At 47.3% G+C, this 27,617-nt stretch overlaps 2 protein-coding genes across 5 annotated transcripts; one reads left to right on the forward strand and one right to left on the reverse strand.

Moving 5' to 3' along the window:
• The first annotated feature begins 248 nt into the window (after positions 1-248).
• Positions 249-4,540, forward strand: orc4 (origin recognition complex, subunit 4). 3 transcript variants are annotated; one of them, XM_084668657.1, is made up of 14 exons: positions 251-335; positions 655-720; positions 810-886; positions 1,053-1,143; positions 1,327-1,402; positions 1,485-1,570; positions 1,703-1,751; positions 1,905-2,056; positions 2,271-2,444; positions 2,574-2,660; positions 2,756-2,864; positions 3,037-3,132; positions 3,214-3,281; positions 3,424-4,540. In XM_084668657.1, the coding sequence occupies exons 2-14, from the start codon at positions 664-666 to the stop codon at positions 3,604-3,606; spliced, it is 1,305 nt and encodes a 434-aa protein (XP_084524783.1). In that variant the 5' UTR covers positions 251-335; positions 655-663; the 3' UTR covers positions 3,607-4,540. The 3 variants fall into 3 exon arrangements, with proteins under 3 accessions (XP_084524785.1, XP_084524783.1, XP_084524784.1); XM_084668659.1 differs by lacking the exon at positions 3,037-3,132 and having other exon boundaries at positions 249-335; XM_084668658.1 differs by lacking the exon at positions 251-335 and having other exon boundaries at positions 342-720.
• A 1,846-nt stretch (positions 4,541-6,386) lies between these two features.
• acvr2ab (activin A receptor type 2Ab) lies at positions 6,387-26,961 on the reverse strand. Of its 2 annotated transcripts, none has more exons than XM_084667800.1 (11): positions 25,715-26,961; positions 17,687-17,894; positions 16,724-16,830; positions 16,104-16,258; positions 10,351-10,494; positions 9,988-10,131; positions 9,388-9,533; positions 8,846-8,960; positions 8,465-8,603; positions 7,895-8,025; positions 6,387-7,705 (listed from the first exon to the last, which is right to left on the reverse strand). In XM_084667800.1, exons 1-11 carry the CDS (start codon positions 25,767-25,769, stop codon positions 7,511-7,513), a joined length of 1,539 nt encoding a protein of 512 aa, XP_084523926.1. In that variant the 5' UTR covers positions 25,770-26,961; the 3' UTR covers positions 6,387-7,510. The 2 variants fall into 2 exon arrangements, with proteins under 2 accessions (XP_084523926.1, XP_084523924.1); XM_084667798.1 differs by having other exon boundaries at positions 16,724-16,833.
• Positions 26,962-27,617: the final 656 nt, after the last annotated feature.

Genomic DNA, 27,617 nt, shown 5'->3' on the forward strand with positions numbered 1-27,617 from the left:
TAATAAAATTAAGATTGTAGTAGGCACCCTCAACTATTATCATGGCCAGCTGCACATAGTAGCATTTAATTAAATAGCAATTGTATGATCTAAATGTCAAAATACTTTACATAAAATAAAACTACAATTAAACACACCTACACACACACATACTACCAGGTATATTCTAGTGCTACACATAACATACGTTGAATATTTAATTTTTTCATACATCGTCTTAGCACTTAACCCGGAAATTGGTTAGAGTTGGAGACCTCGTTTCAGACGGATCTTGGATTGTTTTGAGTGTGACTTCCCACGAAGACGATAGCAGTGCACAGCGAACTGATATCTAGGTTAAAAGACAAACTCTTGTTTTGCCTGCATTAGTGTGGGTCATTTATTATTTATGAACTAAGACCACCATTTGATAAAGAATGCTTAACTGGAAATGTTAAAGTGGGCCTGCCTTGCTTTTGGCTGAGCTGCTGTAGCCTATTCGTGGTTATTTAACCAGATAGCTAGCTTGCTAACGCGTTCAAAGTAGTTACTGTATCTAAAGAATCGATACATTAAACTAACCCTTAACCCTGTTGCTGCTATTATCACATGGAGCTATTATCACATTTTCAGTTGCGTGACCCTACTGTTGTGATGACTGACCATGTTTTCTAGGCTGGTGGAATGAGTAAACGAAAGGTAAAGGAATTGCACCTAACAGTTGGAGAATGCATCTCACAGGTTTGTATGTTTTTAGGCTATGGCAGTTTCCCAATCATCAGCGCATACGTATTCAAAAGGTTTGCTAAGCCGGTATTGTATATTTTCAGGTTCAGCGGCTGTTAAGAGAGCGATTCTGTCATTTCAAACTTCCCAACGAGCCACAGGGAATGGAATCTCAACATAAGTAAGCCTGCCTGTCTCTTACCCCGAATCCAGAGCTGTAGATTTGAATCTCTGAAATCTTTCTTGGCTACTGGTCCCTGGGCACACAGTGCTGGACAGGTGGCAACTTTATGATGGATCAACATTTGATGTGGAGAGTGGGTAATTGCATTGTCCACATCTTTAAGACATCTTCTGGAGCTTCTTAAGAGGACTGCGGTCCATGGGGAGAGCAACTCTGTAATCATCGTTGGACCAAGAGGAGCAGGGAAAACAATGGTACTACAGTGTTTCCATATATTTAGCACAGGCTGCCTTCTTGTCCACATTAGCTTCACTTGGCTGTGCCATCAATCATTGTTCAGATCCAGATAAATCGTCTGCAAGCACAATACCATTAACATTTTATTAGTTACTAAAATAAATATGATCTGTGACCCCCCTCTCTGACCCCTTTCTCAGCTCCTGAATTGTGTCTTGAACGAGTTGCTGGAGGTGAATGAAGTGAAGAAGAATGTCTTACAGGTTCATCTGAATGGTAGGCAATCAAAACCTCTACCATAAGAATCTGCACCAGCTGTCCAGCATACCATATTAACAGCTTCCTCCTGTCTGTCCAGGCCTCCTACAGACTGACGATAGAATAGCCCTCAAAGAAATAACACGCCAGCTTCACCTGGAAAATGTAGTCGGGGACAAAGTGTTTGTAAGTGTACACAACCACCCATAGAGAATCAGAATGTTATGGTTGTGAGTGACCCGTGCTCTGAAGTCCGGCACAGCCTCTGTTTTACTTGGGTCATTCTCACTGGGCAACGTTGTCTTTTTATTTATTTAGGGCAGTTTTGCAGAGAACCTGGCCTTCCTGCTTCAGGCATTAAAGAAAGGTACCTTTTCAGAATGTATTTTGCTTATTTATATAAAGGTACCACTGGAAACACCAGTTTTACAGGTGTATTTTTGTGTCGATGACACCGTTTTGTAATGTGGCTGTGCTGTTTGTTGTGGACCTTCCAGTGTTGCCTCTTTCTAATGTCCAGGTGATCGTAGCAGCAGCCGTCCTGCCCTCTTCATTCTGGATGAATTTGACTTGTTTGCTCACCATAAGAACCAGACCCTTCTCTACAACCTCCTGGACGTCTCCCAGTCTGCCCAGGCCCCCATTGCTGTGGTTGGACTCACCTGTCGGCTGGTATGTCCCCCCCCCACCCTCCAGCTACCTCTTTTCTCTTTCATAAACACCTCCACCAATGTTACTTCATCTTGATTGGGCAAGATGTAAAAAAATAAAAAGGGGACAAGGGCCATCTTAACTTTTAAGATTAAGAGTCCTAGGAATTGCTACGCTGGTGCTCAACGCTCATGTTCATGTCTCCACCACCCTTGTTTGCGTCTCGGTCGTCCAGGATGTGCTGGAGCTGCTGGAGAAGCGGGTCAAGTCCAGGTTCTCCCACAGGCAGATCCACCTGCTCAGCAGGCTGAGCTTCACGGGGTACCTGGAGGCTGTGTGCACCCAGTTAAGCCTTCCCCAGGACTTCCCTGACCCCCGCTTTGCTCAGGACTGGAACGCCAGCATCAAGGTTGGAGGGGAGGGGGGGCATGGTTGCACATAGATTGTGGTAAATTATGCTGTAGGGGAAAAAAAATATATATATATGTATATATATATATATGCAATTGAAGAGATGGGATTTTTGTCTCTCCCCCAGACACTGTGTGAAGACAAATTGGTTGTGGATGTTCTACAAAGACATTTCAACTCCAGCAAAGACTTCCGTTCTCTGCATATGTTACTGGTAAGGACGGGTAGTGTTTCATTTGTCATCACATCAACATCAGTTCATTCTCACCTTGACAAAGAGTAACGCATGCTCTGGGTTGTTCTGTGCAGATGCTTACGTTGAGCCGTGTGACTGTATCAAAACCCACCATCACAGCCACAGATATCCTGGAGGCCAGTCGAGTGTGCATGGTCGACTCCAAAGCCAACATTCTCCATGGTAAAGCCCAAATGTGTCTGAGGGCTTCATTACTAAACCTATGTATTAAAGCTCAGTTGCTCCTGTCTCAATCAATGTCACACTTCAGGGTGGATGAGATTTCCGCTCATCTCCCTACAATGAAGACACATCCAGTTGTTTAAGGAAACTCAATACTTTGCCTCTCTCTCAGGTCTGTCCATTCTTGAACTTTGTCTGATAATTGCAATGAAACACCTAAATGACATCTATGACGGAGAGCCCTTCAACTTTCAAATGGTTCACAATGGTAATCAATCAAGTTCTTCTAACTACAGTTTGAAATTTCTCCGGCCAACGCTAATACTTTCAACTATTCCCTTTCTTTTAGAGTTCAAGAAATTTCTGCAGAGGAAATCCCATTCCATTCATAATTTTGACAAGCCAGTCGTCCTGAAGGTGCTTATGAGCGATCCCTTAGTACAACTAGTATTGATATGGACATTAGTAAAACAACAACAAAATCAAACCTTAATTCATACATTTACGGTTAAAAGATGGTGTCTTTGGATGTCCTTCTAAAACACTTAACCTCTTTCAGGCATTTGAGCACTTGCAACAGCTAGAACTCATCCAGTCCATGGATGGGTCTACAGCTAAGGTCCAGAGAGAGTACCAACTCATGAAGCTCATGCTGGACCACAGCCAAATAATGGAGGCCTTGCAGAAATACCCACAATGCCCCACTGATGTGAAACAGTGGGCAATGTCTGCGTTTGGTTGATGGTTTGTTTCTGGACAGTTCCCACTCCTCCAGAAGGATAAGGACTGAGCTGAAAGAGCTTCCAAGTCACTACTAAGTCATCAAAACTATCAGAAATGTTCCAGAAGCCTGCTTTTCTTGCACCTGCAGGGGGAGTATTGAGCTAGACTGGAGACACTTCATGCTGCTTTTCTTTCAAATATCAAAATGGAAGTTTTGGTTATAGACATTGTCAACTCATTTGTAGTCTAAAACATTTGCAGTTTCAGTAAACCATCATTTTGAACGCATACGTTTGTGTTGAGCTGTACATTTGTCTTGACATGGGGATAGCACCACTGTGTGGACCTAATAGCATGTAACTGGAAAGATTCCCAAACCAAGACACCATGTAGAGCAGTCACTATACTTTATTTCAAGGGGAATAGCATACTATTTCTCTGTACAATATTTAACAATCACTTCTAACCAGGCCACTGAAACACTTGGTGAAATTCTCACAAAGCAATTAAATTGGCAAGTCCACTGGGTAAATGTACAGTCAATTGTGCCTAATATGCACTGACTATCGGCAGATACTGAGAGTCCAAACCAACTTATTTTAGCTTTTGGACTTGTTTTAGAGGTAATGCGTTTACAGAAAAAACACTGCTGGTCAAATCCCAGGGATACATCCATGCTGCCCTGCTGGAATAGTGTACCAAAGGTATCAATGCTGTAGCATCTGGGCCAGAGCTTGGATGTCTGAGGTAAAAATCTGTTCATTCAAGGTTGCCATGTGAGGAGGCTTCATCAGACCAGGTTGGAAAGGAAGAGAGCCTTATCCGGGGAAGGAAAAAGTGACTTTGTTTGGGCCATGATGACAAATTAATACAATTTCAAAATACATATTTATATATAAAATAAACAGCAAAAAAATTATGGAATAATACATGTGTAATATCTTGTGATAAAAGGATAGAAACAACCCCATGCTCTTTTCACAATCTAAAAACAACATTGATATTTATTTACATAATGTGCATTATTACCATTTAAACTGAACATGTAAAATGTTTAGTTCCAGTTTCAATGTATAAATCAACTCAGAATAAAAGGCCCATGTCGAAGTCATGGGGTGTAGAATGCCTGTACAGAGATTGACGTGAAACCAGGAGGTTTCAAGAAGCTGTAGGGGAAAAAAAATCTGCATGAAACTGAAACATTGTCAAAGATCAAGTCGCATGGCTACGTTTATCCTCTGAAAAGAGTATTTTTGGAATCTCAAAAGCCTTTTGATGTCACCTTCCCTCACCGCCTGCTCAAAACCTCCAGGAAAGGATCTGAGAGACTTTTGAGGCCCGTCTGATTCCTCTTTATTCATTTGTAATTACTTGAGACTGATGGCCTACCAACAATGCCCTTATATGCTATTGCTGTGAGCTACAGTGTTCCAATCTGCATGGTTATTCTCATTACCTTCCATCCACCATCTCATCTCGCCCGATAAGCACTTCTTCCTAACACATTCCGTAAGATCTTGCCTCGCACTGTCATCCAGTGAGGTAAAGGAATAGTATTATTTGAATTGGCACCTGCCCTCCATTCCCCTAAGATCATGACAAGGTCAATGTTTTAATAAAAATGCTACAGATAGGTGACAATTTTGCACAAGTATACACACTGCACCTGCACTTGTTGCATATACAGGTTCAAACTACTGTAACTTAGAAAAGCATAGTATTGTTGGATCCCTGAACATTGTTGTGGTATCTGTTAAAAGACAAAGTGTGAGGAGACCTTTCAAATGTGACCGCACCAGTGTCAATGCTACTCAGATGAAAAACTGAGCCGCTCAAGCCTATAATGGAACACATTCACAAATAAACCCCACGAGAACTTTCGAACGTCCTGTTGCCCAGTATCCATTGCAGTAATGTGGCATAGGAATGGCACTTGGCATATGAGAGAGGGAGAGAGAGAGAGAGGGAGAGAGAGAGAGGGAGAGAGAGAGAGAGAGGGAGAGAGAGAGAGGGGGAGAGAGAGAGAGAGGGAGAGGGAGGGGGAGGGAGAGGGAGAGGGAGAGGGAGGGAGGGAGGGAGGGAGGGAGGGAGAGGGAGGGAGGGAGGGAGGGAGGGAGGGAGGGAGGGAGGGAGGGAGGGAGGGAGGGAGGGAGGGAGGGAGGGAGGGAGAGGGAGGGAGGGAGGGACAGGGTGTGGGTGAGGGAGAAGGAGAGGGAGGGAGGGAGGGAGGGAGGGAGGGAGGGGGAGGGAGGGAGGGAGGGAGGGAGGGAGGGAGGGAGGGAGGGAGGGAGGGAGGGAGGGAGGGAGGGAGGGAGGGAGGGAGGGAGGGAGGGAGGGAGGGAGGGAGGGAGGGAGGGAGGGACAGGGTGTGGGTGAGGGAGAAGGAGAGGGAGATGGAGAGGGAGAGGGAGATGGAGAGGGAGATGGAGAGGGAGATGGAGAGGGAGATGGAGATGGAGAGGGAGATGGAGAGGGAGATGGAGAGGGAGATGGAGAGGGAGATGGAGATGGAGATGGAGAGGGAGAGGGAGACCCTCCCATCTGGAAAGCTGAGGAGAGGCCACTGGATAGATGAAAGCTTCCTGAGGTGCATCTCAAGAGACATCACAACAGACCTTGCACAGGCCAAGTGAAACCACCCAGAACAGAATACAGATGTCTTACCATGTGACCGTATGGATCGAAGCGCAGCTAAATGTACACGTGTCACAGCTCATACAAGAGGATACGTATACCAAAAAGATAACTGAAAAAGGCATGCTCACATCATTAGATAGACTACTCTGTAGACACAGCAAATCATAATAGGTAAGTGCTTTTTAAATAAATACTTTAAAATAATATCACTGGTAAGGTGGCTAACAGTGTAAAAAAAAAAGAAAAAAAAAAAAGAACATTTTAAAACCAAGTTGTAAAGACAAAGAAAAAGACAAAAAGGAGAAATCAGCAATAAAAGGCAGAAACACTGGTGTGTATGTATGGCCATACTTCTCTTGGCATATGTCTTCAGAAATGCTGCGAGTGGGAGTGCCATGAGTTCGATCCCTTGACAAAGTTCTATACCAAACCAAAATCATCTGAATAGTAATGTGGATTGTTTGCGTTAACGAGAGCAGATGTGAAACTGAGGTATACCTTGTTGAGGGAGGTTCATGGTTTTCATAGTAGTAATGCTTCCAAATGTACACCCCGGCCCCCCTCCAAAAAAACAAAACAAAAACAATAAAAAGAACCCCAACTTGATACCATGTTTTTCTGTTGATATATGTACACCAGCATTACACTAAACATTCAGAAGCTGTTTCTTATTGGCATTAAATTAGTAAGTCATATAAACACAAAAAATAGTGTTGAAAACAAGTTGCCCTTTTTATACTGAAATGAACTGAGCTGGGAGCTTTCTTCTCTTCTTTTCATATAAAAACAAGATCCAGTCCGTCTCATATTATATTTATATACACATATATAGATATGTATCTATCCATATCTATATATATCTATATATATATATCTAGATATATTATATATGTATATATAGATATATACATATATAATATAAATATGAAGAAAAATACCTGACAAAAGTTTGATTTGAATGACCGCATCCTTTTGCCCAGCACAGCTGCAGTGTGTCTGTTGAGGGACCTGGCTTGGAGTCTCCTCAGGATGGCTCTCAGAAGAGTCCAACAGTGCATCTCCAGACACATGTTACTACAATGTCAATAGAAACAAGTGTGGGAGGGCCCAGGTCTTCCTGAATGAGAGTAGTGGCCCGCACTAAAACACACCACGCCACGTCAGTCTGAGGCTGGCGGTGGCTTACCAACCAGGGTTAGCCAGAGTCACGTCACGTTTTTTGTCTTCTTTCTTTTTAGCGGGAGGAGGAGGAGGGGGGAGTGGGAGAGAGTGTCTGATCCAGCCAATCATAAGCTGGACTCTTTGGGCGGGAGGTCCACGTTGGTGACCATGGTGACCACCGTGACGATCTCCTCCGGGGCGATGATGTTGGTCTGCCGCTGCACCTGGATGATGCGCTCCTCCACGCAGCCGGCCGAGAGGCGCGCCTCCGCCTCGTGATCCCAGCACTCCTCGATGGTCTCACACAGCAAGGACAGGCCCTGCAGGGCCAGAGAGAGACGAGCACACAACTAAGAAGCTACACTGGGAACAAACGTAGGTCATTCAATGTAATAATGAGGAAAGAATTCACTTTTTTTCTCTCTCGTGTGGATTCGTTGACGATAGGCCGGACACGTTGTGGTTGTGTGTGCTAGCGCAGGTGGCGCTGCCCCCCCGCCCCCCCTCACCGCGTGTTTCTGCCAGCACTCTCGGAGGACGGGCCGCAGCTTCTTGTGGACCACCACCTCCTGCATGTCCTCCAGGGAGGGGTGCTGGCCCACCTCCTCCTCGAAGGGCAGCATGTACTCATCCACCGGGCCTGTAACACAGCACCGGTCAGCCACGCACCAGGTCCCCTCACACACACACACACACACACACACATCAGACGACGCCCACACAACCAGGGGCGAGAGAGAGACACGAACACCGGACTTACACACACACACAACCACACACACACACACACACAACCACACACCGACCCCCGGACAAAGTGTTGAAAAAGAGCGAGGGCCTCAGAGGATCCGATTCAGCCATGTAAGTGTTCTGACCATTTCCGTTCTGCGCGGAGTCAGCTTTGTCCCCGGGTCATTGATCCCCATACTGCAGGCGGCACACCAGGCCAGCTGGTCTCTCTCGCCCTGGCAACCGGCCCGCTCAGACCTCACACCAGCCAGCTAGGCTTGGGGGGATTCAGGAGCAATACACCGGCCACGCAACGACAACGATGGGGGGGGGGGAGGAGCTCCTCTCACCGTCTGCGGCCGTGCAGCGTGCGGCCAGCTCCCAGAGCACCAGGCCCATGGCGTACATGTCTATCCTGAGAAAGGAGTCCCTCTGGAAGTTGATGGCCCCCTCCAGCACCTCAGGAGCCATGTAGCGCCTCGTCCCCACCTGGACGAGCACAGGAGGGCACAGGGGGGCACAGGAGGGCACGGGTTACACACGTTCACACACACACACACACACACATCAGTCCTGAAACGTGTTTATAGTGCAAATGGACTCTAAGCCTGATAAGAAGTTCAGGTGATAACTTGAGAGTTGGAAGGTGGCTCAGAGTATTTTCACTATAACTATTAAAAGCTTCTTCTTTTTTTTTTTTTTTTTTACCAGCCGTCACCAGCCGAGCTCACCTGGCCGTGGGTGTCTCCGGCAGATTTCCCCGCCTCAAACTTGAGGGCCAGGCCGAAGTCTGCTATGCAGGCCGTCAGGTTGGTCTTCAGAAGCACGTTCTTGCTCTTCATGTCCCTGGGGTCGTGAGAGGAGACATGAAGGAGAGTTACAGAGACGGGGACACGGAGGAGGACGCAGTGGGGAGCTCGTCTCCACTTTGTTGGAGGGAGGCTGAGTGGGGAGAGTGTTGGCATGCATGGATGCTGACAGGAAGGGGGTGGGTGACGTCATCATTCACAGTGAAGTGTTGTGGCTGGCTGGGGGACGGGACCACATTAACAGGAGTGCTGGCAGCAGCATAGCGGGGTTCTTCAGGGAAATGCCTCTCTCCTGAGACGGCAGTAAATAACACCCTTCAATCCAGCCAGGGGAACGGGGGGCTGTGAGAGGCAGACAGGCTGCTGGCAGTCAGACAGGCCTGACATGAGGAGGAGGAGGTGCTGAGGGGGGGGGGGGAGCCCTGTGTGCAGGCCCGGGGCAGGGCCAGACAATGGGAGCCCACCTGTGCGCTATGGCTGGCTTGTGTCCGTCCTTCAGACCGGGGATGTCCTCGTGGAGATAGGCCAGGCCCCGCGCCAAGGTCTGGGCGATGTGGCACAGCTCGTTCCAGGACACCACGTTGGCCTTCAGATAATCAGTCAGCGAGCCCTGTTCACAAACAGAGGAAAGGATGCAGTCATTTAAACAACGTCTCCCCTACTGCCGTCTTAGTTCGACCGCATTTGAAGTGGTTGTAGTGTCACAGAGTTACCACCAGAGGGCGTTCCAGACCTGTGGAACATCACTAACAGCCTCCCGTTGTGTGTGAATGAGATAACAGCAGGCGGCCCTAAAAGTAGTCTTCTTAAAAATACAGGCAAGCAAAAGCGCGGCCCTGTGCGTGAAGTCGCACTAACGACATGCTTGTACAACACGCCGCAAAAGAGACCCTTCCAAATATATCTGACTCACTGACTTGACAAGTTTACAGTACAGTAGTGTTGCCAGTACACTGACACATTATCCACAGAGCTGTTTAGCGGCGCCACGTTTCGACGGCCCTGACAACGACAGAGAGGGGGGGGGCAGGGTCGGCGGGCGGGCGGGCGGGCGACACCAGTACCTTGTCGTGGTAGGCCGTGATGAGCCACAGCTCCATGTCCATGTGGCTGCCCCTCTTCTCCACGCCGATGAAGTGCAGCAGGTTCTCCTGTTTCATGCCGCTCAGGGTGTAGATCTCGTACTCGTTCTGCCACGACAGCTTGTCCTGGCACGCCGCCCGCAGAAACAACACACACGTTTTACCTCAACGCAACCCACACCGGCTACAGTGGGGGATCACTACACAGATGAGGGGGGGGGGGGACTAAAAAACACACAATTGAGTATCAGGTGCCGAAACAAACGCCCGTGTTGTGAGGGGCTCCGTTTACAAGCTTGTTCCAGGTCGGAAACAAAGAGCCTCACTGGAGCGTTTGACCGATACCTGAATGGGGAAGATCTTGACGGCCACATAGTCGCTGAGGAGCTGGGCCTTCCACACGCAGCCGAAGCGCCCCCTGGCTTTGATCTCGATCAGCTGCAGGGGCTTCTGTCCCAGGACGGGGGAGGGCGGGGTGGTCCCTGGGTCCTGGGGGAGGGAAGCAGGCCAGACGCTCGTCACCTGGCTCAGTCCGTGTGGCTCGGCCCACATGCACTCTCCGCCCACGGCGGGTGTTAGCTGGCGGCACTAAACAGCCCGACGCTCAAATGACGAGGGTCAAAAGGGCCATCTGAAGTGACTGGATGAGGTCGAGGGCAACTGGTGCTTACATTTGCTTTGCACAGGAGTCCAGGAGAAGGGCACACTCCAACCCTGACCAGAATGTAACTCCAGCTGGAGCAATGAGAGGGCCTGACAGACAGGTCTACACCGTCAACAATTCATCCGATCTCGACCAGGTAGCACTGGGTTACATTTACTGAACTACACAAGTCGAGCAATAACAAGAGTGTAAGCGAAATCAAAGCAGATAGATCGGAGCAACGATGTACTGTATATTTCCGCGCCATTGACAGCTAGGGTTCGGCATGTTTGGCAGTGTTTGGCGAGTCAAAGAGGCTACATTTAGCGTTACCAAACCCACATGTGCCTCAAATGAGCGGAGGGCCGCACATACAGTATTACACATCCACACTCGATCTGTTAGACTAAAAACAAGGCGTGGCTGCAACGAGGGATGCGGCCCCGTGTATTTTTATGTGGCTGCGCTGGCTCCAGGAGGAGCAACATGATCTCAGTGGGCCTGACGGGTCAAGCCTCCCTCTGCGGTGGCTTAAGGCCGGACGCCCTCACGTAAACAAAGTGAGAGGCAAGTGTTCCAAATATAAGAGGGGGTTAAGTCAGCTGGTGCCCTGGATTAAACTAATCATTTCCACGTGTGACTTTCAGGTGAAGATAAACACAGAGAGCATAGAGGGAGCAGAGGAGAGAGCAGAGAGAGAGAGAGCAGAGAGAGAGAGAGAGAGAGCGAGAAGAGAGCAGAGAGCAGAGAGAGAGAGAGAGCGAGCGAGAGCGAGAGAGAGAGCAAGCGAGAGAGAGAGAGAGAGCTTCAGGAGCATGAATGGTTCTGTATGTTGGTCGATCCAGCAATGTCATGTTGCGCCGATAACCAGATGGTTCAATGCCCACTAGAGGGCTCAACCAGTGGAGGGGATGGAGGACTGGGAGGGAGGGAGGGAGGACTAACGTCCCAAGTCTAGGGGAATGCTAGGATAGACAGCCGTCGTAAACAACAGGCAGCATGCTGACATTGACCAGGGTCACAGTGAAGTGTAAAAAAAGCAAAAACACTTTCACGTTTTAATTTCCCCCAAAGTCTCTATTCCAATACATGTCGTAAAGATAGCATTAGAAATTATATCCCTTTTTAATGGACAGGTGTACCTGGGGGTGTCCTAAAACTGTAGATGTAACTGTCATCTCCAGTTTACAACGTGTCCTTAGAAGGAGATGGGAACAATGTTGCAGTATTTTACGGGCTATATTGAATCTTAAGGGGTTATGAGTCTTGGCAGGCCAATGGTGATGACTAATGGGAGGGGGCGCATTCACAGCGAAGGACGATGTTTACACGAGGGCTCTCTGACCGAACAGTGCGACGAGGACAGAGGCTATTTTGACACCCGCAGGACGGTGCGAGGTGGCGACCTCGAGCCCATCCCATGTTGGGTCCAGCTCTGTCAGAGGGTGAAGGGCTGCATTGATGACAGAGACATAACTGCAGGCTGAAGCCAACTCTGTTTAACCAGAAGCTGCCGCCGACTTTCCAGGAATTGAAATGGCCTTGAAAATGAACAAACATTGCCGGGAGAACCACTGAACGAGACAGTGAATTTGGCTTTGTTTTGGCCAGTGTGGAGGCCCCCTTGCTATCTCCTGGAGACGAGGAGAAGACTGACCCTGAGGGAGCGAGGGGACAGGGGGAGGTTGGTGAGTGCATGGAAGGGGAGACAGGGAAAAGGGAGGGATGGTGATAGCTGGCTTGCTTTCCATCTGCGCCAGCATTGTTCTGAAGCCCATCCATCATTCCAGCCTGTGATCTGTGTACAGGCGGGGGAGGGGGGAGGGGGGGTCATCAGATCCGTGGCTGTGATCACGGGGCTGACACTCAATGGGGCGCATTACACTTTGTCAGCAGACCAGGGGAAATGAAAAAATATCTGTCGCCTGTCACTTACACCCCACCACCCCGCACCCCACCCCCCACCACCTTGCACCCCACCCCCCACCACCTTGCACCCCACCCCACCACCCTGCACCCCACCACCCTGCACCCCACCACCCTGCACCCCACCCCACCACCTTGCACCCCACCCCCCACCACCTTGCACCCCACCCCACCACCCTGCACCCCACCCCACCACCCTGCACCCCACCCCACCACCCCGCACCCCACCCCACCCCCCACCACCCCGCCCCCCAACCCACCACCTTGCACCCCACCCCACCACCCTGCACCCCACCACCCTGCACCCCACCCCACCCCACCCCCCACCACCCTGCCCCCCAACCCACCACCTTGCACCCCACCCCACCACCCTGCACCCCACCACCCTGCACCCCACACCACCATCCCCAGTCAGTCTCCTTCAGCTTTGCTTCGGAAGTCCATCCATTCAAAAAGGTAGGCACACTATGAAATGGCTGCATCTCTCATCAGTAAGGGCCCCTTTGTGTAAACTGTGTGCACACTGACGTGGTGTATGACTTCACTCAGTAGGCTGGAGCTCCCCATTCACAAACAGCACACACAAGCCTTCATAGGTCTATAGCTAGCAAACACATCAAAGGGAGCAGACTCTCTATTTCATGATGTTTGCAATGACTAGTGATTATATTGAACATGTCATGTTTACTGACATAAACAACATTCTCTTTTTCAATGGACAAGGTGAAAGTCCCAGACACAGGCTATTTCTAGATTAGCTACTGACACCTCTCTAACCCATCTGTCAACACAAGCTGTACAATACAGAACTACATACTGTCGTTGAGCAAACTCCATTTCCCAGAGTGCATTGCACCAGACATAACTGCAGAAGACAATCACAGATAGGTTTCCATGCTCATACACAGTGCATTCAATGACAGCGTTCCTTTAATCCATGCATTTGGTTCTTTGTAGTTCGCATTTTTCACAAGGGTTAGACATCGATCATGCAAAAAAATAAATATATAAAGAATATATCTATAATTGAAGAAACAAATACGTATTCATACTGAGCATAATATAGCACTTGCATATAAACAAAAATAAGGAAAATACATATATGAAAACAAAAAGGTGTGAGGGGTAAAAATGGCTAAAACCCACTGAAAAAAAATTCAATTAAACTTATCTTACCTCCATCATTATATGAAAGGCGTGCTAGTTAAGAGGGGGCAAAGGAGGCAAAGAGTAGTTATTGTTTTTGTGGTTGAAAAGGCTGCAGATAGTGCAGTGTTTCTCCAGGGGAGGGGGGGGGGGGGGGGGTGATCGATGACTCTGGTTAGGGAGAGATTTCTCTCCCCTCTCCTCTCCTCCCCGTCTCTCCAGCAGAGAGCACTGGGTTTTTCTGTGTGCTCGAGAACGGAATCAATTCCTGCTCCTCCTCGACCTCGCACGGCCATGTGAGATATGGAGCCCCCATGACAAATACGTGGGCCGGGGGCCGGCGTGGCGGCCCTCGACGTCATGGGGATGACGCTGTGGAGACGGTGCAGAACACGTAGGCTGCTTCCCTGGGCGCTCGGCCCTCTCTCCCGAGGCGCACGTGTTCGGCCCCACGACTGACACCCAACACGCACCGGCAGAGTTGGGTGTCTGAGGTGACTGGATACTGGCGAGGTGACTGCTCTAGGTATGATGCTGCCTCCAAAACACGATTCTGAACAGTGCTGCGAGGTTAACGTTTCTATCGCCTCCTGGGTGATCCATCGTCTGTTTATCCATCCCATAATCTACACCCCCACCCATCTCAAAACTCAGAACAACACCGTATTAAGTGTTTGCCTTTCTAAAGGCTCATCAATAATGTACAAGGCGGCCCCTGGCTCAGGTTCCATACAGCAGGAGCAGGGCTGGATCCTAGGCAGGTCTGGACCTGCATGAGCTGGTCTGTTCCAACTAGCCCCCAAGGGCACATTGACACACAGAACCATTGTATGGAGGTGCTTGAGATAGATACATTGCAGAGAGGTCAGCTTAAACCAAATCAAAACGACCCCGGGCTTGACATGTACACTGCATCACATGTACACGCGTGTCTGCTCAACTCAAGGACAGTATGTCGATGGCTTGAGTCAGCCCCTCCGCCACAAATGAGCAGTGCACCGACAACGGGTTCACGCATTCCATAGTTGCCATGGCGATATAGCGACGTTTTCATTTCAATATACTGTTAAGTCTTTGTGTGAAGCCGGCAGGCAAAGCGGTGCATCCTGAGAGCTGAAGGCTCTTATGTAAAGAGGAGGCGGACGCCCTTCCCCTCAAGGATCAACAGGGTGCATTTGTTTTGCCGAGGGCTGCTCCCCATGTTGAAAACCCCCCAGCACGGGGGTAAAAATAAAATACAAATAAAACATTTAGGGGCAGCGGTACCAAATCCGACACAGTGGTTAAGAGTAAAAGTGGGCGAGATGGGCCGGTGTCAGAGATCACCTGCACGCGGGCTGTCAGGGCTGCTGCTCCGGGTAGATGCATTATTAATTAAACACCGAATGTCCTCAGGGCCTGCCTCCAAACTGGCTTTTTATAGCTCCCATGCTCAACCTGTGGCAGAATGCGAGCGAGGGAGACCTATGGAGGCTTGTGAAGAGGAGAGAAGTGTGTGCGCAAGAGGGAGGGAAAGATGGAGAGAGCGGGGGGAGGGGGGGGAAGAAAAGTGAAACTGCATTATTTATTGGATCTTCCCTTATTTTCCCTTCCTTGTTGGGATTGGAGTGTAGCAGGGGATCTGGACCTCACATGAATACATGACAGCATATAGCGTGCGTGTGTAACCAAGCAGAACCCACTTGCACCCCCTGACCTTATACATGTATATGAACACGTTCACCAATTTTCATCAAAGTGTGTGTGTTTGTGTGACCTTTCTGTGCACCGTGGCTGTCCGTGGCGAGTGTGGCGGGGCTGCGGGGACGCGGCCATCTCGGCTCGCCCCAGAAATAGATGACAAAAAGAGGGAGGCGGGAGGTCGGGACGTGGAGCTCTGCACGGAAAATAAGCTGCCGGCCAGCCCAGGGCTTTCTTCACCAAAGCACAGCAAAGGGCAGCTCGCAGAGTAGGAGTATTTTGGTGACCTTTGTGACCATTGAACTGCGCTTTAGAAAAACTCCAAAACCTCATTTTCCCACCTTTGTTCTGGCTTTTCTGTCTTTTAGATATGAAAGAAGATAAATGGCATATAGGGCACAACTCACACTCCTGCACACGGAGCCTGCAAATGAAAAAAGGACGGATTGATCGAGAGACCTGAGAAGGCATCTCTTGACGGAGCTAATGTTAGCAGTCGGACTCGGAGGAGGGGTCAGCAGAGAAGAGCAGGATCATTTAATTCAACCCCATACCAGTGTTTCTCAACATCTGCCTGTATTCTACGAAGCCAAGATGAGTAGGCGTCATCACAGATGGGCCCCTCCGTTGGTGCACACAACCAATGTGTGTGTGTGTGTGTGTGCGTGTGTGCGTGTGTGTGTGTGGGGGGATTCCGACATACCTGGGTGGGCACCAGGACAGGTGGGTATGCCAGCTTGTGATGGCGGTACATCCAGAAGGAGAGAAGGATGATGGCTGTGATCGCCATGATGGGCACCAGAGAGTAGAGGAGGGTGTTAAACAGCTGAGGCTTCTGGGTAAACGGGTTGGAGGTTGCTGGGGCCAAGGAAAGAAGAGAAAAAGGGAGGGAAGTATTAAGATCTGAAAGTTTGAGACTACATTTTTGGGTCTCCGAGCAAATAGAACTTGAGTAACTTGAAATACTAATCAGTTAAAACAGTTTTACTATTGCTCTGCATTGTAGAACATGTAATTCTAAAATGAAGAGTGATGGTTGTAACTTCCTCCATCAAAGACATCAATCAACAGCCCAAAATAACCGCCCCAAAGAGCCCCCTGACCCAAAAACGAGTCGTTAAGCCATGTGGTCCAGCCCCCTTATCCCCCACCCAGATACATAGGAGGCCACATTGGATTTTGCCAGGTTGCCAGTGTTAACAGAACCACAGCTCTGCACAGACCTAGGTTACTGCTGTGGTTTTCAGGTTGTTGGAGGGTTGCTGGTGTGCGTCTAACTGGTCGTGGACAGGGCCGACAGCCCCGGTGACCAGAGGAACTTACTCTGCACCGTCTGAGTGTCGGGGCTGTAGAGGAACTTCTCATTGCACATGTTCCCTTCACAGCAGCAGAAAAACACATCCGGGTTGCCTTTCCTCTCCACACACTCGCTGCTGTGGGACACAAAGAGGACACACACACACACACATCACTATCACATACAAGCTGAGTGCAGGCAACCAAACACTGATCTGGGCTCTCTAGGGAGGAGGACTGGGCCTACAGTTCACAGGAGGCAAAATAGATTTGATGTGTTACAGTGCAGGGCTTAAAATGACCCATAAACATACAGGACATTCATGATTTAAATGGTTAGTGGAGTCAACAAGGACAGGGCAGTAGCAACTAGATGGACACGACAGTAAGAGCCCTCTGCCTCCGGCATTCGATGATTTGACATTTGCAAGACGCTACGGACTGCGGTACGTGCCAGCACTAAAGCTCTACTGGCTAGGACTTTAAGTAGTTTCATTCAGGTCAAATGTTTTGGGGGCATCTAGAATGTTCTTTAGCACGCGCGTCATTCGCTAGCTGATACAATTACAGGAGAGACTCCGGCTCTGTCCCCTGTTCCTTCCGAATTGGCAAAGATAGGACAGATCATATACTGTAAACAAATGAGTTGGCATTCGCCTGGGCCACTGTGTAAGATGAACCTTCAATGGGCAGAGAGACAGTCGAGGAGGTTCCAGTAGACTGCTTGGCCTGTTATCTTATTTGTTTGCCAAAGGGTTAGAATAGTGTGCGTTTAGCCTGGACTCTTTCTTTACGCCCACAAATGTGTTTATATCACAACACCACGGAATATCAACAACTTCTGAATGCTAAGAAAACATTGTACAGCCACTCCTAGCCTTTCACAACTATATAAATCAAAGCTCTCAAGTCTTCATTCGCCCACATCCTTTTCCAGGGCGGGGGGGGGAAGACAGTGGCAGCTCCAAGCTGTGGGCCGGCCAGGCCTACCTGTCGTAGCAGTTGACGTCATCCAGCCAGCAGCCCTGCTTGACAATCTCCACGGAGCCGGAGACGTTCTTCCAGGTGGCAAAGCAGTGGAGCCTCTTGTCCTTCTCACCGTAGCATGGCTCTATGCCGCTGCGGTTGGTCCTCTCCTTCTCCCAGCTGGAGTTGAAGTAGACGCACTCCTGGGTCTCAGAGCGTCCCAGGATGGCGCCTGCAAGGCGGGGAGGGGACAGCGGGTGAGAGAGTTAGGGTCAGAGGATGTTCAGAGTAAACAAAACGTTTTTATAGCTGAAAACAAAATGCAAGCAGTCTGGAAAGGCATGACCTAGGTTGGCAAGTCGTTAACAGATTGCCTTGGTTGTTGTAGGGAGAACCCTGCTGTACTGTATTGTCAAGTGGGAACTAGGGAACAATGTGTGAAATAGGACTATTTGACCGCCTGGAAATGAGCTTTAAGTAACAAAGTCCCCTCCCCCTCCATCCACCATACATACTCCTTCAAAAAGAAAATAGAAAGGAACAAAACAAAACTTACCATGGCTTACTTGTCACTGCCTATTACTAAAGCATGAATGGATGCAGGGCAAGCCAAACTGAAACATGCCTTTTCAAACGCTGCTTGTGTAACAGGCTAACTTTAGCAAAGTCATGTATTTTTCAGCAGGATTCCAAATCTGTCAGGATTAAGTATAAAACGCAGCTAAAGGTAAACAAGGCTTAGAGCCTGGGTCGAGCTGCAGCCGGGTTATTTTAAACACAAACACTGGCCTGCTACAACAGAGAAACTGGTCTAGGCACTCAGGTTACACCTTAGCAATGCTTCCAGTACCTAGACCTACAGGCTACTGGTGATGAAATGAGGCTATCACGCATCTCAGCATACCAACTTTGTGGGTAATGTTATTTCCCCTCCTGTTCCACCCTTTTTCCCGTCATCTTCCCCATACATGATGCCCCCCCACCATGGCCTTGGTCTTTGCTAGGCTGGGCCTTCCAAGCTCCTCCTTGCTCCAAGTTCTCCCTCTGGAGCTAAGAACGGCTCTGGCTCGTGGCCTCCTAAACTCTGTTCTGCGGCCCTGGCCTGGTCCTGTCCACCTGGCAGCCTGCCCTCTCTAGTATCCCACAGTCCAGATGAGCGCACTGGCCGCTTCACTGCCGGTCGAGCCAGAAGGACCAGCTCCTCCTCCAGCATCGAGGGGCCAAAGGTAGAGCCCAAGGCCAGATGGTGCAGAGTGACCCATATCGGCCATGGGCTCCATGTGAACAAAGCTCAAAAGTATTTTTTTTAAGGAAACTACAGTAAACAACCTGCCTGAATGCACTACTATGTTTAACAAGCCATCTTAGTTGGAATGCTGGAGGGATTTTTTTTGTGTTTGTTGCTGAATCAATCTTCTGACTCAGTTGGCTTTCCCTAGAATCTACTAATGACAGTAAGTGCATAGCCCACACAATGACTGTGTCAAGCAGATACAAAGCCTTAAGAGCACATTCCCACCCACGTACAGGAACACGTCAGGCTAGGCCACAGAATGACCCTTTGTTGCAGCACATTCCATGAAGTCTGAAAACGTCAAACCGGACAGCATGTTTGTTTGCAGAAAGGAACATTTTTGGGACTTGGAAACTTCCTCGATACTCAAGGTTTGAGTAAAGGAAACAAAAAAACAGCGCTGAAAGAATAGATTAGCAAAAATATGAGCCTTCGAATGTAGGCCAGTCGGACAAATATACGTAGTGTTTCTTGGACAAGTCGCTTCCATGAAGTGGTCACAATCATTTAAGAAACATCTTACGGTTGGTAGGCCTTGAATGCGATGTGGTGTAGTGGTTAACCAGAATAATAACCTTAGAGGAAGTGTTTACAGAAACAGAAACATTCCTGACCGCAGCTTGAGAAGCACCGCCAGCCTGTGAAGCTGCTGATCCCTCTCTGGAAGGATCCATCATGTTAAGATAACAACACACAATGTAGGAGGATCTCTGCTTTCAAAGCAGTAGGAAGTATAGCTAGCACAAATGTTAACTCAACCGTCTACCATGTAGCTGACAGCACAGGCGGCCGACAGCAAGTCTATACGTACAGTAAGTGAAACAAGAAGGCAATCATTCTGGACCAATACAGCAGAGTTAGCTTAAGTGTGACCCTGGCTACAATTCAAGCTGAGGTACAGTTGTGAATTTGCCAAAGGACAACATATCTACTCAGTTCAGTTCAAGTCAATGATGTAGCTGTTTGGACTGACTGGAATTTGAACATAGTGTATCCACTGACTGGCTGCTGGAGTATGTGGCAAAAGTCAGGGCTTGGCACTCTCTCCAGTGCCCCGGCGGGCCACAAGCTACGTTGCTAACTCCCTCTGTCTGCCAGCCAAAGGTGACGTTGGGAAAAGGTAACCATGGAAGCCTGAGCATTACTGGAGCTGGAGAACTTAGCTGGCAATAAGACGAACAGGTCTCCAAATGGATGGGGAGGGAGGGAGAGGCAGGTCCTTTCAAAATGTAAATCCTTATGGGAGAATATAGCCAACTTCAGTACTGTCATCTGGGTTTTCAGACAGGCATTCCAGCAGAGTAAAAAAGTGTAGTAATATCAAACAGAACAGTGTGGCTTTGTTTATGGAAAGGAATCTCAGGAATCGGCAGACTTGGACCTCTAACATGACAGAAGGAACTGACGTCAGTGAGACCGAAACTACAGGCCAGCGAAATAAAAGGATTCCGTAACCGTGGCTGCAACATTAACACAGCCTCTGGAAATATTTCCTTACTCTGTCAGTCTATTTTCTAAATGTTCTGGTGGACTGGCCTTTAGGTAACCTACCCTCAGGCAAAACAGCTTGTTTACGGAAACAGCACGGGAAATCAACTGCAAGGAATTCATCTCAACAGCCCTAGAGCTATCTCGAGGCAACTGAAGAGTGGTCACTGACCAAGTCCCTGGACAGCCTGACTTGCTGAATGGAGAACCTGAATGACTAGCTCTCATTTTACACAAATCATTCAGCTGTTATGCTTCTGGCAGATATCTCACGGGAGCTGGCTGGCTAGTTTGCCTTCATCTGCCAAAGGACTACATTTGGACAATCTAGATGCCAGTTGTTTCCCCGTGACCTCCTCCTACCTCAAGCAGGTGTTTGGGGGTCATTAACAATGACAACAGGAAACCCTGCTTCTGGAACGCTGATGTGTCTCACTCCAGACTACAACTGAACATTGCTCTCTTCACCATGTCCATTGATCTGCACATCTGCAAGGCTACAGATCCTTGTTTCTGTTTCCAAATGATGTTCAAAACCATCTCTTCTACACCGATATCTACACTGAAGCCCTGGAGTCTGTTTTCAAGATGATATGACACCTAGTCATGTGATTATTATTTGATTTTTTTTTTAAACTTTTTCCCTCTCAAGAAAAGTGGAATCATAACATCACTGGTGATATATTCTGTGGCAGGAGAGTTGAAGACAGGAGGCCACTTCAACAAATCGGCAGATGAACCTGCAGACCTGGCCGGCGTGTACGTGACTCAGTTCCACTCATTTGTGGTGCAGCCCTTTAAGGCGTTCCAGGCAATCCTTTCTCCACACTACAGAACACCTTCACGGGCTCTTCTACCATCCTGTATGAAGAGCCATGGAAAATCACTGGGGCTGCTTCTTTGTGGTGTAAAGGAGCAGTGTATGGCTGGGACTGCTGCAGTGTTGGGTTCCTGCTGACTATCAGACAGCTTGCATTACTTGTGCAAAGAGTAGACTGCGGGCTGAATCGTGTGCGCGCTGCAACACACAGATTCCCTGTGCAGCACACCGGACTTGAGTTACAGTTATATAACGTAGGGTACAGTATGGGTGCTACTGTATGTCACCGGGGCACAAAGCTTTCACTGCCTGGGGTAGGCTTAATCACTGTTCCTGTGACAGGCTGAGGGATGCTGCACTTCCTACAGTAAGCTAGGAGTGCTTATGGTCAAATTACAAGCAGCCACGGATCTCTCATGATGGCTCACAAAAGAATAATCAGCGACGGCTTGTGCACACACTGCACCGTAACAAAGGCCTGCTGCTCCCTTGTAAACCGTGTTTATCTACAAGTTCTATGTAACACCGTCCGTAACAACAAAACCACATCCTTGTTTAGTGGCGGAATGAATGCAGTCACACATTAGTGATCTTGCGCTGAATCGTGGTGCCAGATATAGGGTCGGCCTACGAGCAGGAGAATTGCGTTAGCTTGATCTGACTCAGCCGTGACAGGGGGCGGTGGGGTAGGTTAGCCGGTCACAAAGGCTGCAGTCTTTCCATACAGGCATTAAAACCACCAAACTCAGCAACAGTATCCAATCCCCTTAATCCCCACTGGAATGTCCGACAGCCGATTGGTCTCCACCTCAATTAGGCTATACTGCTGATGGCCGGCTGTTAATGCTGCCCCAGGCTGAGCATTTGGGCTCCCACTGAACCGTCCACTGTACAGTACAGTTCGCCCATGTGCCACATTCCAGGGCTTGCACCCTAATAGGCTGCAAACCAGCCTGTGAGCATAGTGTTCTTGTAGATACAGGAAAGAAAAAGAGAAAAAAAGAACAGTTCTTTTAAAGAACAGGGGGGTGGGGGGGGGGGGCTTCACCCGCTTGCTAAATTATCTGGAATTATCAGGAGGAGGTTGGGGTACTAAAATACTTCAAGGGAAGAGAAACACTTATGTGATTCAATAATTATCTTGGGCACAACTGGAATGCTTTAAACAAATCACTGACTACAAACCACAAATCACTGCAGCTAGAGTAAGACAACTGTGAGAGAATAGTGAGGTTATACCACTAGGATGAACACACACTCTCAAATGCAGCATTTCCTAACACAGTCCCTGGTCCCTTTCTGGTTCTCGAGAGCAGTCAATAAACTACAAATCCACAGGCCAGATACTAATGGTAATGCCATACCCTACAGTATCAATCCCTTATGTAATAACTTACTATAACCCTCCTGACTGACCACTTTTTGATCATAATAGAAAAAGATCCATTAAAACAATGTACCATACAGGCCACATATAGGCTAGCTTACAATTTTCACTTTGTGCTTTGGATAACAGAAATGACTAAACACATTTCATAAAATTCAGTTAGAACAACAACATGCAAAAAGCCGCAAAGAGCCTAAAGACACCTGAAAAAAGAACAAGATAGATTTCCAGTTATTGCCTAATCAAAGATCAAAGCCAGGCCATTGCACAGCCAGTCTGTCTAGACTGCTGGCCTCTGAAGCATATCCAGCAACATCTGCAGGATGCATTTATTACAGTCCAGGCCTGCCGGGTCCTCACACTAGGCTGCAACCTATGCCATGTCCAAGAGTTCAGTTGCAGAGCACAGGAAACCCCTTCCTAATGGTTAAAGCTTTGCTTAAATAGGCCCGTCACAGGCCCCTGTTTACTTTATTACTAGATCAATATTAGGCTAATAAATTGGGATTCATGGTGTCTCTACCAAGTAATGCATATTAAACCACCCCCACATGGCAGTGAATAAACTCTTGCAACACTTAAATGACGGCACACATCTGGGTTTGATACGCAATCAATGTAGTTGCGTAACAATGTTTTGTGTCATCACCAAATCATAAGCAGAATCATCATCATCACCCTGGAAGCCAGTTTTGACAATATGCATTGCAGTTGTCATGGCAATGGTGTTAACTCCCCAATGTATGTTGTCACATTGCGTTATTGTTTACGTGTTGGTGATGTTTGAAGGTGACTTGATAATACAGGACATGAAGATTTGCTACAAAGATTTATCTCTGCCCCCTCTACAGTAGGCTACATTTAACAAGTCCTAATGAAGGATAACACTGTATATCTACACACTTCGATGTCCAACATTTACATTACATCTATTTAATCCCCGCCAAGGAATTCATATTTATTCTGCCCCCTGACTCAAATAAGTCTGTTTGACATTCTGCTAGAGTTATGCAATATGGTAGTTTGTGAAATCCAACTGGGAAAGAAAATATAATATAGAAAAGGGCCATAGTCTGATGTCAAGAGAGACGTTTTTAGATGGAAGGGAATTTTTCACATTATCCATCTGTCACTAAGGTCTAACACTAACGAGCAGGTCTACAAGCCAGCTTGCATTCAGTGTAGGGCTTCTACCACAAGAACAGAAATATCTCATGTATGGAACTGGATACGTTTGAATCCCTCAGAGGGTGTATAACTTTGGTCACAATGTTCCCCGAGGCAACACATTCTGCTTATGGTGACAATAGACAGGAAATGCATGGAATGGAGCTCACAGAAGGTCCAATGGGAAAGGAGTCTTGTCATGATAAACACACCTGAGCTTTTGGAGCCTACTGCATTATTCAAGCAGGAGTTATTTGGAAAAACTGGGACACAGCATCGGGCTACATGTCAACTTCTGTACCTATCAGGAAACAGCTAAATATTGCACCTGAGAGTTTAGTCTAGTGCTTGAAGGAGAGAAATGGACTTCGGCCACAAAATGTAAGCTCCCATAAATCATAACCTAAAAAAATAAACTTTACAAAAAAAATAAACACACAAAGAAGAGAAATGCTAATTCGAACAATATACACTTTCCAGGTCTTCTCCAACCTCTCAATGTATGAATTTCTCACATCCAAACACTAAATCCAATGTTACCTCAACCTAAATACAATGAATGGGCCTGTGTCTTGTTGGGCTTCAGGTTGAAAGTGACAGCATGATGAGAGTCTACAGGCCTGAGAAAGAACGGACATGGAAAAAGAGTTGTAGCAGCTACTGTGGTCGTAGCTGTTTATCATCCACACAGAAAACAGACCTGTTCAGACTAAAAAAATCACTCCAGTTACAAAGGTTGAGCCACTAATACACCGACAGAGACCATCTTATTCGAGATGAGGTCTTGATCTGATCTTGATGTGAAAAGGCAAACAAACTGAAAGTGAAAATCAAGGACAACCCCAGAAGTGGGGTTCAGCGTACTAGGTAGGCACACTTACTAAGAACAATACCAGGTCTGTGATTTAGGATTAATAATGAACTGTACTGAAGGATTTATTGAAGTGACCTTTATACATTTTGTGCAGAGGATTTGCTGGGCTCGAGCTACTTTACCCTCAGCATATGGCTGTGTAACCTCTTTAGCTTTGTTTAAAAGAGGATCAATCTATGTGTGGACCTTTGTCCAATTTAAGGGCCTAACACCATTAGATTACTGACCAGTACAGGATAGGCTACACATTGGACTTTATAATACATTATTACTAAGATACTCAACCCTGTGTCCACATAGTCTTGGCTGTATGCCTCTTCTCAACAATACCCCTGGACAATTAAAACATTTTTTACCAAAGTAGGCTACTGTATGGGAGACAAAGTATAACTTTAGACTACAACCACAATAGATGTAGACTGCAATAGGGTTAGGGCATGGAGAAGAGCAACACCCAACTCCTCATGGATTGTAGGCTAGATCTTACATTTGCTTTCTACATGCCTGAAAAGATTTGACAATTACATAATAGCTTTGTTTTGACTGAGCAGGGAAATATTTGCAGACCATGAACATCAGACCAAATATAGCCTTAATCAAGGACAACTGGTATTTATGACAACTTCACATGCCTGTGACAAGGACAAGGTGCATCCTTTGATAATGCCTTACTCATCAAACATGGGAATACAAATAACCAACCAACTTTTAGAGGTTAAAAAAAATACAATTATACATTATGCAGGGTTAGCATATTCACCAAGGACACCAGTGCATATAGTAGCTTGTAACCCTGGTCTGTGTCTTTACAATTAAGAAAGTGACGATGTATTGACCGGACGGTTGCTGACCAATGACATCTCAAACTCAATGAAAATGTCAATTCAAAGCATTCAATCGACTCAGTTTAAGACACAGCTATACCAAACCATTGCATTACAGAATGTCTGCTTCTGATAATAGACAAAGACAGACACCAGCATATCGGGCAATCTAGCAGGCTTTCCACAATCCACACCCACCTGAGGAACACGAGACGAGGAAAACGGCGAACGCCAGCTTGGTAGCAGCTACCATTTTCCATCCAAATGTAATCCTTTGATTTCGAGGAAATCACAAAGCTACAAATGTTGCTCCTCCGCCGACTTTTGTGAATGTCTGGACAAAAACACAAACATCGCTACTGGACTGCTATCCTAGTATGTCAACATGGTCAGTGCAGTGTGTTATTGACACTGACAGCCTCCAGTTGGCAGTTGAAGTACTGTAGCTTGCCCGAGTCCTCAGAAAATATCCCCGATGCCAGCTATGTCGCGGCAACCAGCAAGAGCTAGTACAGTATATGTCCAGGGAATTCGAGTCCAAATGTGCAATATATCCAAACGTGCTTTACTAAGGGTCGCAGTTGTGTTCGTAACGTTAGATTCAATGTCACAAGATTACTGAAGCGAGATAGCTACTGACTTGTTGACTCGACTCGTGGAAACACCTATCGCGGACAGGAAGCCTGGACGTTAACTCAATCCATTCATCAGTCATTGAACAATGTTGAAAGGACGAGCCGTCAAACTTGGCCAACTAACACGCTAATTACGTTACAACCGAGATACGCAAGTGGTGTAATGTAAAGAGTGTTACATGGGCGATATTGTTCAATGGCCGAGTTCAATTTAACCTCCCACTGACCAGCGTAAAAACGATAGCCATAGCTTTGGCTAGCTACACTCGTTTGGGATGTTGTACTTCAATGATAACTAGCTTGCTATGCGGCTACTTTGGGCGAAAGCTCTTCTTTTAAAGCTTTCACTGAGACGGCAGAGCTACCTATAGCAAGCGCTGTGATGGCGGAATTTCGTTGCATAACGTCGATCGTGCATTAGCATTCGAGAATATCTGCAATTAAATATGTTCCAAACAGACACGCGTCTTGCTGTAGAGTTCCATCCACAGGCGAAGTTCCACTTTTGTTCTGTGATCAGCGACGCAAGTTGTCACTGTCAGCTGGCAACCTCTTTCGTATGAGGCGTCCTCACGTGTACTGTTACCTACCGATATTATGGTACTAGGTTAGATTTTCCCCGGTACACCCGACAGCTAAAAAACTTATACACGTTAACACCTCAGACTGTTATCATTTGACACGACAAGACAGCTGCTTTCTCCGAGTATGAAAGCATGTGAAAGAATGTTTGCACACGTATCCTCTGGCTTTTAGAAGCTCCCTGGCTGACAAAACCGCATTTAGTTTCAACTCAATATGGCGTTTCTGAGGATTGTTTACGTTTAGTTGATTTTTGCCCCTCCCTCAAGTATGTAGCCTAATCGCATGCAAGTTTGACTGACTGTGTGCATGGCAAATGGGAAGCGACAAAGTAGCGTACAACAGAACAATGATAAGGATGACGACCAATCACATAAAACAAGAGTCTGACGTTTTCGTTGTGGTGTAAATTAAAGAATCTTTGCATAACCAATTAGAATTAGTGATGAGCATCTTTATCCGTCTTCAATTGAAATTCACAACGAGGAATAGTGTACAGTAGCTTCCATGACACAGTTACCTTTCCTTTCTTGCCTAAGCAGTGTAGGAGATTACTTTATGCAAATGGACCCAAGGTGAAGCAGTGATGAAAAGACTGATCAACAGTACTTTTTCCTTACACAGCAGTGCACTGCGCACGCTGCGGGGATTGTTGCTAAATATCCATTCTGCACATGCTTTGACAGTGTTTTGAAAGAACAAAGAAAGACCGGTTGTCATATGTCAACAATGTCAGTAATTGTTTTATATTCTGTTTTTTATTTTGTGAAAATGTACCACCACAGAAGTAAATAGGCCCCACTAGACTACACATGGGCACATTTGGATTTGTAATACAGTAGTATTACTCTTACCCCTTAGGTTGTAAGTTTTGTTGAGGCATG

Source organism: Hypomesus nipponensis, chromosome 12 (genome assembly GCF_054491055.1).
Source record: "Hypomesus nipponensis isolate SF chromosome 12, ASM5449105v1, whole genome shotgun sequence".
Taxonomy (NCBI): domain Eukaryota; kingdom Metazoa; phylum Chordata; class Actinopteri; order Osmeriformes; family Osmeridae; genus Hypomesus; species Hypomesus nipponensis.

Bases quoted from the DNA above. Each gene is read 5' to 3' on its own strand.
- orc4 (XM_084668657.1), top strand. From the start codon at position 664: ATGAGTAAACGAAAGGTAAAGGAATTGCACCTAACAGTTGGAGAATGC. The intron at 1,571-1,702 runs GTAAGTGTACAC...TTATTTATTTAG, and splicing joins TAGTCGGGGACAAAGTGTTT to GGCAGTTTTGCAGAGAACCT. The intron at 3,282-3,423 runs GTGCTTATGAGC...AACCTCTTTCAG, and splicing joins ACAAGCCAGTCGTCCTGAAG to GCATTTGAGCACTTGCAACA.
- acvr2ab (XM_084667798.1), bottom strand. From the start codon at position 25,769: ATGGTAGCTGCTACCAAGCTGGCGTTCGCCGTTTTCCTCGTCTCGTGT. The intron at 10,495-16,103 runs GTATGTCGGAAT...TCCCTCCCCCAG, and splicing joins CTGTCCTGGTGCCCACCCAG to GACCCAGGGACCACCCCGCC. The intron at 8,026-8,464 runs GTGAGAGGAGCT...GCTGTGTTACAG, and splicing joins ACGCTGCACGGCCGCAGACG to GCCCGGTGGATGAGTACATG.